Source organism: Hemiscyllium ocellatum, chromosome 10, assembly GCF_020745735.1.
Source record: "Hemiscyllium ocellatum isolate sHemOce1 chromosome 10, sHemOce1.pat.X.cur, whole genome shotgun sequence".
In the NCBI taxonomy this organism is placed as follows: domain Eukaryota; kingdom Metazoa; phylum Chordata; class Chondrichthyes; order Orectolobiformes; family Hemiscylliidae; genus Hemiscyllium; species Hemiscyllium ocellatum.
Genome location: NC_083410.1, coordinates 99,391,965 through 99,406,323, shown reverse-complemented (window position 1 = coordinate 99,406,323; position 14,359 = coordinate 99,391,965). Strand labels below are relative to the sequence as shown.

Genomic DNA, 14,359 nt, shown 5'->3' with positions numbered 1-14,359 from the left:
TTGAATGAGACTTTACCGTGTAACATAGTAGTGGAATATTCACTTGAAAATCGTTAAAAGGACCATTTATCATGTGTCTACACAAGTCATAATATTGGTGGAGTAATTGTTAATTCCCATCATTCACTTTTCATCTTGGGTTGTTCTAGTGCAAGATGTTCATTGCTAGTATTTGTGTTGTAATCATATCCTTTAGGTTCTTATGTTTATATACACAATGGAAAATTAAAATACAGTGGCAGTTCTGCTTATTTGCACTAGTCCTTCTCTCCAGACTGCAAAATCTGTTCTTTGTTATCATAAAAGGTATAAACAAGTGGGCAGGATGTAAAAGTCAAGTTTGTTTTTCCATGGAATCATGAACTAATTCCTGTAATTGTTTCCTAAGGCTGATATTTTATAAAAACATTTTTACCAGCTGCATGAAGTTCAGAATGTAATCATTTGTTTCACCACAAAACTTATGACTTTTTTTTGCAGAAAAAAATAGTTCTAGACCTGTCACAGTTTAATAATATTAATGAAACTCTCAAAGATAACTACAACATACTCTAGTTAAGTGTGTAGCTGATTCCCACTATTTGTATACACTTACCAGAAGTATACACTTAAGAGGAGTAGCAATAAAGTATGTCATAGTAAAACAAAGCAGCTTGCCTGGAAACCCCTTTTAGATTCATAGCAGTTTTGGACAGTTTAAAGAGCTGAGAGTATTTATTCTGGCAAGATTTGAGTACATAGTAAGTACTCTCATCACACCAAGTGGCAAAACAGAACTTGAATGAAAATCAACAGCATTTTTATAACATTTAATAAGTCAAAACAAAATTGTGTTGTACAATAAGTAAATCATTTGGGGTGTGAAAGGCAAATGTTTTTGTACACAAGTAAAATGGGTTTCCCCTCAGATACAGGCTAAACACTGTTTTATTCCATACACTACTGTCCCATGAATATAGGCACTCCTTTACATATAATTCAAAGGGATTTTTTATTTAAAAAAGCAATATGATTGGAGCAATTTATGCAACAGTATCATTATCTGCAGACTTCAATTTGGTCTTATATACAAAATCAAAACAAAATCAATTACTTTCCATGCCACAATATTTTCGTAAACAAGGGCTATGTGGTTGATTGGACAATTTTGTAAACAATTAGTATGTTGATTTATGAAAAAAACACTGGCAATTACCTGCTGAATGTAAATCAGAAACATCCTTCTCATTCTTCTGCATTGCTGATAGCTTTAACAGCTGATAAGCTCTTGTTTCTGTTAGTTTCAAAAATAATAAACATCATCTGAGCTTTAATATATTAAAACAGAAACAGACAAATTGATATGAAGATAAGCCAAAATACGTACCAATCCAATTTTTTGTCTCAATGATCAGCTGTATTTATTGTTGCAGAAAAAAAATGCTTCCATATAAGGGGCATTTTTCATTACCTTGAGTCTCGCTCCTCACACCAGAGCCCAAAAAAAATCAGGAAAAATGTCCCACACACATTTTTGTTGATTTAAATCATTAACCTGGACTAACATACCCCAGGTAAATTTCACACCTGCAAACAGGTGCCAATTCACTTACTACTGCAGGCTTCAGGGTATTGTTGCATGAGTTATTCTAGTTGTAGTCCAAAAAGAAAGCAGACCGCTAACCTTAATAGTTTTTCATTAAGGCCTGGAAAAGGGGAATGTTTACTAATTCTGGCTTTCACAATGTCATGGCGCCAATTCTTCTGGCTGACCAGACGACCTAAAATCCAGTTCTTCTAGCCAGTGGTGAGTGAGGAAAGCAAAACGTAAGATCACTTCATCTCAGCTTGGTTGCAGAGAATTGGAATAGTTCCACCCGTTTCAAGCTCAAGCATTCTCTCCCATCAGTGAGAAAACCATGAAAATACCAGAAAGACAAAAAACGCAAATAGCTCACGTTGGAGAATATAAAAATGTAGGTCATGTGACTTTTTAGTCGACTTTCAGGTGACAAGCTCAGTCTCAGGCGAATAAGTATTTATTTTCTAACACAGTGTTGAAAGCAAGTAAACTTTGGATTTAAATCAGGAAAATAATTTTGGATGGAACAAACAAAAGATTTAAAATAAGCAAATGCTTACATACTCTACAGGAGGTTCTTATGCCTCACTAGCTATTTTCCCAACTCCTCATATCCAATGAAGTTTTGTCAGTCAGCAGTTTATAAGACCTGGGTGAAGATGTGCCATTAGTCAATGCTGCACATTGACATGGTGGGATGACAAAACAGGGAAACCAGTCACAATGTTATGAGCAGCGGTCCAGTGGTTGACCTTTCCAATTACTTGATGGTATTTTTCCTCATCTTTAAGCTTTACAGTTACAAATGAGATGAAGCAATTAAACTTTTATAAACTGACACATTCTGACTGTTTTGACCAAACATTATTTGGAAATATAATATGTTTGGTTAAATTAGATTAGATTAGATTCTCTACAGTGTGGAAACAGGCCTTTCAGCCCAACAAGTCCACACAGACCCTCCGAAGAGTCACCAACCCAGATCCATTCCCCTACTCCCTACTAATGCACCTATCACTATGGGCAATTTAGCATGGCCAATTCACCTGACCTGCACATCTTTGGAGTGTGGGAGGAAACTGGAGTACCCGGAGGAAACCCACACAGACACTGGGAGAGTGCGCAAACTCCACACAGACAGTCACCCGAGGCTGGAATTGAACCCAGGTCCCTGGCGCTGTGAGGCAGCAGTGCTAACCACTGAGCCACTGCCTATAGTTCTACAGTATTTACAGAACAAAACACCAACATGCTAGAAACGTAAGTGTTAAGCATAGGTGTAGAACGTAGTTACAAAATAAAGGGAAATTCAATTAAAACTAAGACACAAAGAAATTTCTTCTCCAGAAGTGCAGCAAATGCCTGGAATTCTCTGAGGGATCAATGGTTTTATTTTTAAAAAAATTGATAGATTTTTGAAATATCGGCAAGTTAACTGCTGAGCTGGCACAAAAGATGAGAGCTAATTAGCAAGTTTGAGGCACCAAGTTGGCGAATCCTGCTCTATTTCATTTGCTTTGGCAAAAATTCATATTAAAAAAAAGCCACTTCCACAACCAATAGCAGACCTTGTCAATTCAGCCCATAATTGACTTTGTAGTGGACTTCAATAGCCCAGAGTGAAATATCATCCTTCTGACTGAAGATTCTATCAGGGAAATACCCTACTCAGCTGGACAAACAGCTGAAAATTGGAATGAACTAAGAGGAAAACTTCAGAAATGTTACTCTACAATGTCATCTTGTGGTCAGAGTCTGGACTTGCATTCTTACTGGCAACCGTTTACATACAAGATTTGAACTATAAACACTAACAAAGGTTGTTTTAATGCCAAATGTTGACATGAAAGTAGAGTAATTTAACTTTATTTGTCGTTTCTACCATACACAGCTGGTACAATAAAAATGAGACAGCATTCCTCCAGGACCAATGTAGTATATGAACACACAGACTACATGAGAACGCAGTCAGACACAGGGCAGCATAAAGTGCACAGAAAAATGCAAAAAATGCAAGACAGCACAGTCATTCCTGACAGCACAGTCATTCCTGACAAGACAATCAGCACAGTGGTGGACAAATGTAACAATGATCATTAATAAAACATTATTTCAGCAGCAATTCAAAAAGTCCACATTCCATGAATGAATTAAGCTAGGAGATAAGGTGGTGAGGGATTATGTGGGATAGTCATTTTTATCAAATGACGCAGAGAGTTTAAGTGCAGGGAGGCAATGCTGGAACATTACAGGAGGAATGTGATTGTGCTGGAGAGGGTGCAGAGGGTATTTAACAGGATGTTGTCTGGGCTGGATAATGTAGTTACCAAGTGAGATTGGATAGACTGAAGTTGTTTTCCTCAGAGCAAAGGAGATTGAGAAAGGACATGATTGATATGTACAGGCAGGATAGATCAAGAAGAACATTTCCCCTCGGTGGTGCAATCAATCACAAGGGGGCATAGAATTAAGGTAAAGGTCAAGAAGTTTAGAGAGGACATGAGGAGAAACATTTGCATCCAGAAGGTGGTGGAAATCTTCAACACACTGTCTGAAAGGGTGATAGAGACAAAAACGCTCCGAACATTTACGTAGCATTTAGATGCACACTTGTGATACGAAAGCATATAAGGCTTTGGGCCAGGTGCTGGAAAATGAGATAAGGATAGTTAAGTGGTTGTTTTTGACCAGCATAGACTCTATAGGCCTAATGGCCTTTTTCTATGCTGTAGACCTCAATGACTCTATAATACAAAGCATTTAATTGGAAAAGAAATCACAAGCATATTTCTCTTCAAACCAACAATTCCTTGATATTGAGAGATGAGAATACACAAGCACTTGATCCTTAAAAGCAAATTAGTTGATTACTGAAATAATTCATGAATAATTTTCTAATTTATGTTTCTAATTTTCTTTTTCTATCACTGATCAAGTAGCTGTGAATTTCAAACTTTCAACTCATTTTTTTTCTTTTCACCTAGTTCTAAAGCAAAACTGTTTCAAATTTACAATCAGAAGAGGAGATTCTAATACCAAGCAGCTGCAGTGCACAATTAGCACGATACTTAAAATAGCTATTAGCAGTCATCTTCTATGTTACTGATGTGTGTTGTAAAAATTTCACAGATAATAAATAAACAAAAATATTGCTGTTAGAAGGTTTGTTCATTGCACATCCTTCTGCTCTCCAAACTTAATGAGAGCAAATTAAGGAGTTTTCACAAACCATATAGTCTATATAATTGATATCACAAATTAAAACAAGGATTCATCGTAATTCACAAAAAATGCCACACCATTATATCTGGCATTAATTGAATGAACTAAATTGTATAATGACCTCAAAATGAGATTAAATATAAAACAGCCAAAATATAACTTGTAAAAGGACCCTTTACTTGGATGTTTGATATATGCTCAAACATTTAAAACTAATTGTACTGGCTCTGCTTGAAGCAGGAAAACAAATTAGAAAATCAGAAGCATTATGTGAAGCATTTTCCTGCATTAGTAAAATGTTAATTACATCTCAAATCTTGTGAAGACATAACATTATGATGCCTTTCTTTTAAAACTGATTGGAACTAACAGTGTGGACCTGATTCATTTGCACGGTTCCACTGTCTTTCAAATACTGACAGGTCCACATTATTATATCCATCCAATTATCCTTATTAAGTTAACATGTTTTCTCATATTTTTCATGAGTGAAATATTGTTTTTACAAGAAATTAACAAATGTAAATGTAATTACATTCAAGTGTGATCCAAACTTCATTAACTGCTATCATTGTATTTCATCCACAGCTCTCAAATGTTACAAAATCTGTCATATTCAGGTGTTTTATTACAGCAACCTAAATTTAGGCCCACTGGAAGAAACATACATTGATTAAAGGGGCTCATTTTGTACAGTATCTAACAATGAATCTGAGAATATATTTTAATATTTTTGCATGTCTTTGTAATTGCACCTTCAGACCTTATGAAAATCACCAGTAAAATAATCTTAAAAACATTTATTTAGTTGAAATTAAATAATATCTTTAACAATTTTACAAACAAAATGCACGTTGAAGGACAAGAGGGTATCTGTTCATTCTAGCTGTTATGATTATTACAGCTCATCAGTGGTGGTCAAAGTATCATATAAAAATTGAGCAAATCGAGGTGAAATCTGTGTTTCTGGAGATCTTTGGATAATAATCATATTTATTTACTTTTTCTTGTAGTTTAATAGTTCAGCAGAATGCACTTTCAAGCAGTGTGGCTGAATTATTTTGCCAGAAAACAAAAGAAAATTCCTCAAATAATATGCCTCCCCAAAGTCCTGTACAGGACAGGCATGAATTTAGTAGATTAATAATATTAGATTTTCCTGTAAATCTGAACAATCTGCTGCAGTATTGACTTGTAGTGAAGTGAACCAGGAACAGAGTGAGGATATCTAATTGGGGAATTTTGGAATGAGTTGAAAGTGTGATTACACAACACAGAAACTGTGTATATAAAATCAAACTAAAATTTAACTGAAGAAGTTCCAAGACTGCACTGAATAGGTACAATATGGTTAAGAGCTGGAAAAATTGGGGCAGTAAATGGCAGATGAGAACACTATTACAGCTTAAAAAAAAACACTCAATACTTTGTCCCTTTTAAAGAGGGACAGGGACAGAAACATTTTGTAGAATCCTGCTGTCACAGTTCATATCCCATTCCCACAATCACACTCCTACTACTCTTGATCTGTCAACTTGCTGCATAGAATACAATGCTTAGGGGTAGACAGCAAGTTAACTCCAAATGGCATGAGGATCCATACAATTATGTTTGAACCTTTCCTGACTCTACATAGTTTGAGCGCATCAATATTAGATGTTTTGGAGGTGCATCAGTGTCACTTGCAAATTTTCAACCTCTTTCACATTACTTAACCCTGCTGTTACCTTTTAAACTATATTTCTTATGATCACAGTTGCTCAGCTTCTAAACTTGGGATCATGACTAAATAATAGACTTTTCTCCACAACATTCCTGATAAAGGGCTTCTCATTTGTGTGGTCGAAAAACCTTCCTGACTTGATAACAGCATCCAATTAGAGAAGAAAATCACTCAAGAATTTACTCCCAAGTATCAGCATAAGACAGTTAGTTTCAAAAGCTGAACAATCTTGTCCATCCAGGGTAATCTGAGGTAGACTGGGCATTATTCAGGGTGATAAATAGTGGACATGGTCCTTTCATGAATCTTCTTGATATGCAAGGGCTGATGATTTGGTCAGATAGTCATTATCGCACAAAATAATTTTGATAAATCTTATCACAGCATCAAGCTTCACAGTTTGTAAATGCCTGAGGATCTAAATACGAGGTTGTCAATAAGATCTCCCTCATTTCCTAGACCTGATGAGTGTATGATGAAAACCTTCAATTTCTTGTCTCCTTTAAGCAACGTTTAAGCTCTTAAGCTACTTAAATACGAACAAAATCATTTCATAATTACTTTGATTAGTACGCCTGTCGTGTCAATTTTTCCTAGACTGTTCTCATATGCACTAATGAACTAATATCTCTGCATTTTTAAAGCTTTTATCTTTTTTTTAATTACAGAATTTTTTTCATTATCAACAAAGTTAGTGCAAGAGATATGAGTAACCAGTTCTGTATGTTTCTTTGTGCGTCCAGTCATCCAAAGGCCTGATCTTAAAATGTACTGAATTTGTGCTCAAAATCAACAATAACAGCTTGAGAATTTAAATTTCATTTTAAAAAACTTGAAGTTGAGAGCCGGCACCAGTAAACTGTGCCAGATTTTTGTAAAATCCAAACTGCTTCACTGATCTCATATGGAGCAGGAGGCAGGCTTCCCTGGCCCAGTCTAACAGATGCGTGACCAATGCAACTGACCCTTAATTTCCCCACGATCTGACCACACAAGTGACTAAGTGTATCAATTGATTACAAGAACAGAAATAAAAGCGGACAAATGAGTCATTTGTAACCTCGACATAGAATCAGAATGTGCTCATGGCACACATAGTTCAGTTGTTCCTGCAATATTTTTCTTACTAACACCAGGCCAATGGTGCTCAGATTGGACTCATCAAGAGCCATTTGGTTCACTAGAACTTTGGTCTAAATATGAACACAAGAAGTGAAGAGTGATTAACCTCGATACTAAGACAACATTTAACCATAATCTAGTTTTTAAAAAAACCCTAATTAAACAGTGAAAACTCTTCCATGGTTAGAGTAACCCTTCCACAAAGAACAATAGTTGAGATTGTTGGAGCCAATTAACTCAGTCCAGATTTCATTACAGAGTTAAATTCTTAGGTGGGCCTCACAACTGCTATTGGTTGGATAGTATGCCTAGAACATGTGCCAACCTTAAGGCAGCTCTCTTTGAAGATCAAAATTGCAAAAAGGTCTCATAATAGAAACTGATAATAAAAAGTCCTCAGACTCATCATGCCTTCTCCCATGACTATGGGATTGTTTAAAGTGGACAGCAATTATGACCCAAAAGGACAAACACAGATACTTTGGCTATTGAACAGAAGTAGCCATACCAAGGTCACAACTTACATGTGATCGTCCCCGCGTGCTCTGTCAAAGGTACACAAGGAGTATCCCAGAAACAGCATGTCTACAACCTTGCAGTGTACAAAGAAGAATGGGAACAGGCAATACCACCATTGCTTTAGTAGCACAGAAGTTAGCTGAGATGTTTACACTTATAATATTATTCTTCTAAGCATTGCATTTTTTAACAACACTGTACTCACTCAGTTGATAGCTTCTACACCGAACCTACCTTGCTGTTTGGTAATACTTAGGTCAAAGCTCGGCACAGGAACTCCTGGTTTAATTTCTAAGTCATCAATGAAACTGGATGGTAAGCTGCAAGATGAGTCATCGCTTGGAAAAGATTGTTTTTCAATATCTTTTGGAAGGATCTTCTTCAATAATGCGGTTGCCTGATTAGCAATTAAAATTGATCAGAGAAAAAGAAAGTGCTACATAGTCTCAGAACAATGAGGAAAATGTAACTATTTTGACATCAATTAATAAACATTAACCTAAAAGCTACTATCAATTGTTGAAAAACCCATGTGCTGACTTTGAAGCAATTGCCCACAAAGATCTTTGGCATGGGTTTCAATATTCCCAATGTTAGTTTGAATGATGCAAAGATCAAGGGGATGTCTAGTACAGGTTGTTCTGCTATAACATACATTGCATTAACACGAATTCACTGCAACACGATTGATGAATTGGGGACACTGTTTAAAACATGTGTTGACTGTAACACGATTACATCGCCAACACTTTAAGTGCCGTTTCTAAAACACTATTTTTCTATAATGCGAGGTTGCACAAGAACACAACCATCGTATCATAGAAGATTCAGCTGTATTGTAAAGCAGGGTAAGTGGTCAATCACATCAAAGAATATTTACAAAAACCACAAAATAAAATGCACAATTCTCTTCACTTCTCAAATTTTACAGAGAATGAAATGAAGCTTGGGGCATACACATCATAAGCTAAAATATCATAAATTAACTTTGAAAAATAATTATATTGTGATAATGATTTGTAATACATTATCATTCAGAATTTTGTACCTTAAGTAGAGAGACATTTTTACATGGAAAATGGGAAAAGGAGAAGACCATTCTCTACTTTATGTCTGTTTCTCCATTCAATATGAACGTGATTGACAATCCAACTTTGTACCCAATTCCCACTTTCCTATCCACCTCTTTCTTGGAAACATTCAATGCCTTGGTCTCAACCACTTTTTGTGGCGGAGAATTCCACAGACTCACCACCTTCTGGGTGCAGGTATTTCTCCTCACCTCAATCCTGGATGGCTTACCCATATCCTTAGACAACGATGATTAACAATGTAATTAGTGTAAAATGGGCTATTCTTGACAGTTGAGTGATTTCTAAAGATTGTTTTCTGCAGGAACACCTACCATCTAGAAAAGAGTGGGATGGCAAACTGTGCTGTCCGTACCCTAAAGAATTCTAGTTATGAACTGGGATCAATCTGAAACACTGGGTGATAAACAAAACTGACTTCAGTTCATGCATCTGCATTCATAATGTAGTCAATAGGATTGCTTGGCAGGCTAACGACAAAAGCATATAAATATTTGTAATCTAAATTATTTTATTAGTTTATTAATTGGTAGGTTAAGGAACATATCCCTTTAATTTTGTTTTAAAGCAGAACTATAATGAGTTCAGGTGCATACAGTCCTTCTGTTACTCTAGAGTTGTAACTGATAGTTATTTTTTTCGAGTTGCCTAGCAGGGCTGCACATTACCTATTTTGTCAACTTACAGAATATCAAAAATGCATATAACCAATACCTGTTTAAATGCCACCAAACTGCAAGAAAATCATCCAGTTATTTCGGCGAATTGCTGAAGCAATGTGCCGTCCTAATGGGACTGCTGTCAGCAATAAATTCCAATTATTCATTTAGGTTGGTGCGAAATATCCATGCAAAAAGTGTAACAACAACTTGTATTCACAGAATTTAAGATATTGGCATACACACAATTTTTTCACATAGCATGTTTTAGAGTGAATCACAAAGCTACCTGTACCTTTTGGGAGTTGTTACTGCTTTCTGCAACCAATAAAGGTCCAAATATTTCTGCAGCCTCATCTGTGGTCAGCACCTGATGTTCCAACATAGAAACAACGTGCAAGTACCAACGGTCCCACAATGTGGCAGAGTCAGCAGGCAAATCTAACAATCTGCAGTAACAAAAAAGTTGAAGCACTCAAATTCTAAACAGCTAAGAAACAAATTAGTGGAATGGAAGGGATGGGGAAGGAATGCTTGTGGGAAGTTGGCTGGGGAGGGAAGAAACAGGTTTCGAGATTAGATTGCTGGGTACAGCACAGATAACAGATGTTTATGGAAGGATAGACAGCCATTGGCAGACTTGGAAGGAGACAAATGCAAAGTAAGATGAAATTCACAAACCATAATGATCAGTTATCAGGCGATTGTGGTAAAAATTCAGAGGATGAAAATGAATACAAAAAGGGATGAAAAAATCCACAAGGGAAAAGTAGTGAGCAGAAAAGACAGTGCTCAAGTTATACATACAAGAGACAATTGGGAGATAGCTTGATTACATAGGAGGGGAAAAACAGCAAATGAATTAACTAGCTAAACATCCCAAATTCAGGTGAACACGCAGTATTTCACTCTGAGTCAGTATAACAGAACAAGTTGCTCCAGATAGAGGTAAGAATATGTGATAATAGCAAAGAAATTGTTTTAATGGGTAACTACTTTCAAATGCAAGTTGGGAAAATGGAAGTAGTATAAAATCAGAGGCAAAACATTTAGCATATGCCACCCTTCGGGAAATTAGAAGCAGTACTCATTTTGATCTGGTATTTGTGAACAGCTCAGGCATTGTATAGAAAAGGAAGGCATAGTGCCGCAGAGACATAATGAATATAAACCCAACAGGATCCAAAGCCAAAAATAACTGAACTTACTTTCCAATCAACAGGGATTGGCTTAGGACTCTGAAAGCAATGAAGGTATAACTAAAGCAATTGGAAAACTTCTGCAAAACAATACATCCTTTCAGCTGCCTACAACAAGCAAGGTATTGACTTTATCCAACCAGTCCATGCTTAACAAAAAACACAATGGTGTCCAACATTGGATGAAATTCTGTGAGTGGACAGCCATTTGCTAAATAATCCAGAGTGTGCAAAGAATTACTATTCAGGAGCAACACAAGTGGTGTTTGCCACCGACAGAATGTTGCTATGAAGCCAACAAGATGTTCTGCCCATCAAACATATGAGGAATGTGGTGATTGAATTTCAGTGTGGCTGTAAGTTCCAAAGACAAGCATTTGAGTCCGTGGTTAAGAAAGCAAATGTAATGTGGTCATTTATCTCAAGAGGGTTGGAATGTAAAAGCAGTGATGTGCTACAGACTTTATAAAGCTCTGGTTAGACCCCATTTGGAAGACTGTGTCCAGTTTTGGGCCCCACACCTCAGGAAGGACATACTGGCACTGGAGTGTGTCCAGCAGAGGTTCACACGATGATCCCTGGAATGGTATGTCTAACATAACAATGAACGGCTGAGGATCCTGGGATTGGATTCAGTGAGGTGTCACTGAGGGAGCAGTCTGGGGCCAGTGATCATAATTCTATTAGTTTTAAAATAGTTATGGAAATAGGTAGCCTGATCTAATAATTAAAGCTCTAAATTGGTGGAAGGCCAATTTTGATGGTATTAAGCAAGAACTTTCAAAAGTTGATTGAGGGTGGATATTCGCAAGTAAAGGGACTTATATATTTAAAGGTAGGTTCTGAGGAGTACTGCCAAACAAAGAGATCTTGAGGTGTAAGTTCATAGTTCCTTGAAAGTGGAGTCGCAGGTAAACAAGTTAGTAAAGATGGCGTTTGGTATGATTTCCTTTATCGATCAGAGCATTGAGTATAGGAGTTGGGTGGTCACGTTGTGGTTGCATAGAACATTAGTGAGTTTTGAGAAGACTCGTAGCTCAGATTCAGGCTCTGGATGTAAGTTTGCTTGCTGAGCCGGAAGGTTCATTTTCACATGTTCCGTCACCATACTCGGTACCTTCATCAGTGAACCTCCAGTGAAGCAGTGGTGTTAGTGACTCGCTTTCTATTTATGTGTTAAGGTTTCCTTGGATTGGTGGTGTCATTTCCTATGGTGATGTCATTTCCTGTTCTGTTTGTCAGAGGGTGGTAAATGGGGTCCAAGTCGATGTGTTTGTTGATAGGGTTCCGGTTGGAATGCCATCCTTCTCGGAATTCTCATGTGTGTGTCTGTTTGACTTGAACCAGGATAGATGTGTTGCCTCAGTCGAAGTGGTGTCCCTCCTCATCTCTATGTAAGGATACTAGTGAGAGTGGGTCATGTCTTTTTGTGGCTAGTTGATGTTCATGAATCTTGGTGGCTAATTTTCTGCTTGTTGGTCCAATGCAGCGTTTGTTACAGTTCTTGCAAGGTACTTTGTAAATGACATTAGTTTTGCTTGTTGTTTGTATGGGTCTTTCAAGTTCATTAGCTGCTGTTTTAGTGTGTTGGAAACTTTGTGGGCTACCAAGATGCTAAGAGGTCCGAGTAGTCTGACAGTCATTTCCAAGATGTCTTTGATGTAGGGGAAAGTGGCTAGAGTTTCTGGACACGTTTTGTCTGTTGTTGGGGTTTGTTGCTGAGAAATCGGCAGACTGTGTTCATTGGATACCTGTTGTTTTTGAATACATTGCATAGGTGATTTTCCTCTGCTCTTCGTAGTTCCTCTGTGCTGAAGTGTTTACTTCCTCCAAATATTTACAAATGTCAACGTTAGCAACATGCTCCCCCTAACGAATGAATTGGCAAAATCAATGTGTTCAGGACAACCAATATGGAAATCCTGGACAGAATAAGAGTTCAAAGTATCTAAATTCCTAGGTACAGATTGGATTCAACTGAAACAAAGTTGAGCAAGAATATTTGAGATGCATTTATAATTACTAGCAGGAAGGTGGCAGAGGACTGGAAATGGACAACTTTATGTAAAGGGGACAAAACAGAGAAAAATGCCTTCAAACTCATGTAAAAAAAGAAATCATAAAACGGATTGGTGAGTGTAAGCTTGAAGATTATTGACACAATATTGACTTATTCTACTATTACACAGCAATCAGCAAATTCAGAAGGGACTTATTTTTCTGCACTAATCTCCTTGACTTTGTTAAGGAAAAGACAACTGTAACACATTATATTAAAAAAGGAGTAACTAGACTTTCAATGACGCAAAAAGCCAAAGATCAAACTCAAGCCTGAGAGGTTACAAACTAAGAGTGACATTAAAACTTAATAATAAAAACACTTAAGCAAACAAGAATATTAGTTTACAAATGCGTAAAGTTAATTTTTAAAAATATAGTCATTAAACCATTCAGCAAAGAAACTTTAAAAATAAATTTGGTTTCCTGATGCCATTTACCTAGTATTGCTTCCATCAAATGCTTCACACTCTTTATTCAAAATTTCTTCAGTCAGCAGACAACCATTTGAAGTACTCTGTGACAACCCCTTGAGCTGGTGAAGAACAACTGTTCCACAGGCATCAAGGTTTTTTCTGCTCACACTGTCTTTCTTATTACAAGTACTGCAAAAGAAGTTTAAAATTAAACTTGACATTGAAAACCCAGAAATGTAATTATTACAGCAAACGCCAGCAACTAATAATTCTGAGACAAAAGTTATAAGATTGTTAGTTTTTCAACATTGAGGACTTACACCAAAAGAAATCTACATTTAATGCAACTTAGGTGCAAAATACCAAGGTAATGCAATTTAGTTGCTACTATTTCTTGATTCTTTTAAATTACAAAAATATACTTTATTCATAGAAAGACATCTTTATGTACATTCAGATCTCTTTACTTACAGAGAACAAATTAAGCCTTGACGTTCACCATGCACTGTATTTACAGTCAACCTCTTGGCATTTAGCTGAGGTGTCAGCAGGGCCCAATTTCTGAATGAATCCCTGTTATTCGTTAGCAGAAAAACCTTACGTGGTAGTCTTTCCCCACTGTGCCTTGGCAGTAACTGCTCCAAGCTTTAGTGCGGTCCTCAGCATGTATTCCTAGATTGTAGCAGATTTAACGCTATACCCATTAATGCTGGTAATTTTAATACCCATTTTAAAGTTTATAAGGTGACCGACATCCATTCACCAATGTTCCTGTCACTGGGGGGACTG

General features: G+C 36.8%; 1 protein-coding gene across 1 annotated transcript in view; it reads right to left on the bottom strand.

The window, feature by feature from the left end:
- The window catches only part of kiz (kizuna centrosomal protein), a 187,200-nt gene that overhangs the window by 61,307 nt on the left and 111,534 nt on the right, over window positions 1-14,359 (bottom strand). The window contains exons 8-11 of the mRNA XM_060831067.1: window positions 13,595-13,759; window positions 10,193-10,346; window positions 8,382-8,544; window positions 1,196-1,273 (exon numbers count right to left, since the gene is read on the bottom strand). Of these exons, the coding sequence (XP_060687050.1) occupies window positions 1,196-1,273; window positions 8,382-8,544; window positions 10,193-10,346; window positions 13,595-13,759 (560 nt within the window). The remainder of the gene's footprint in view (window positions 1-1,195; window positions 1,274-8,381; window positions 8,545-10,192; window positions 10,347-13,594; window positions 13,760-14,359) is intronic.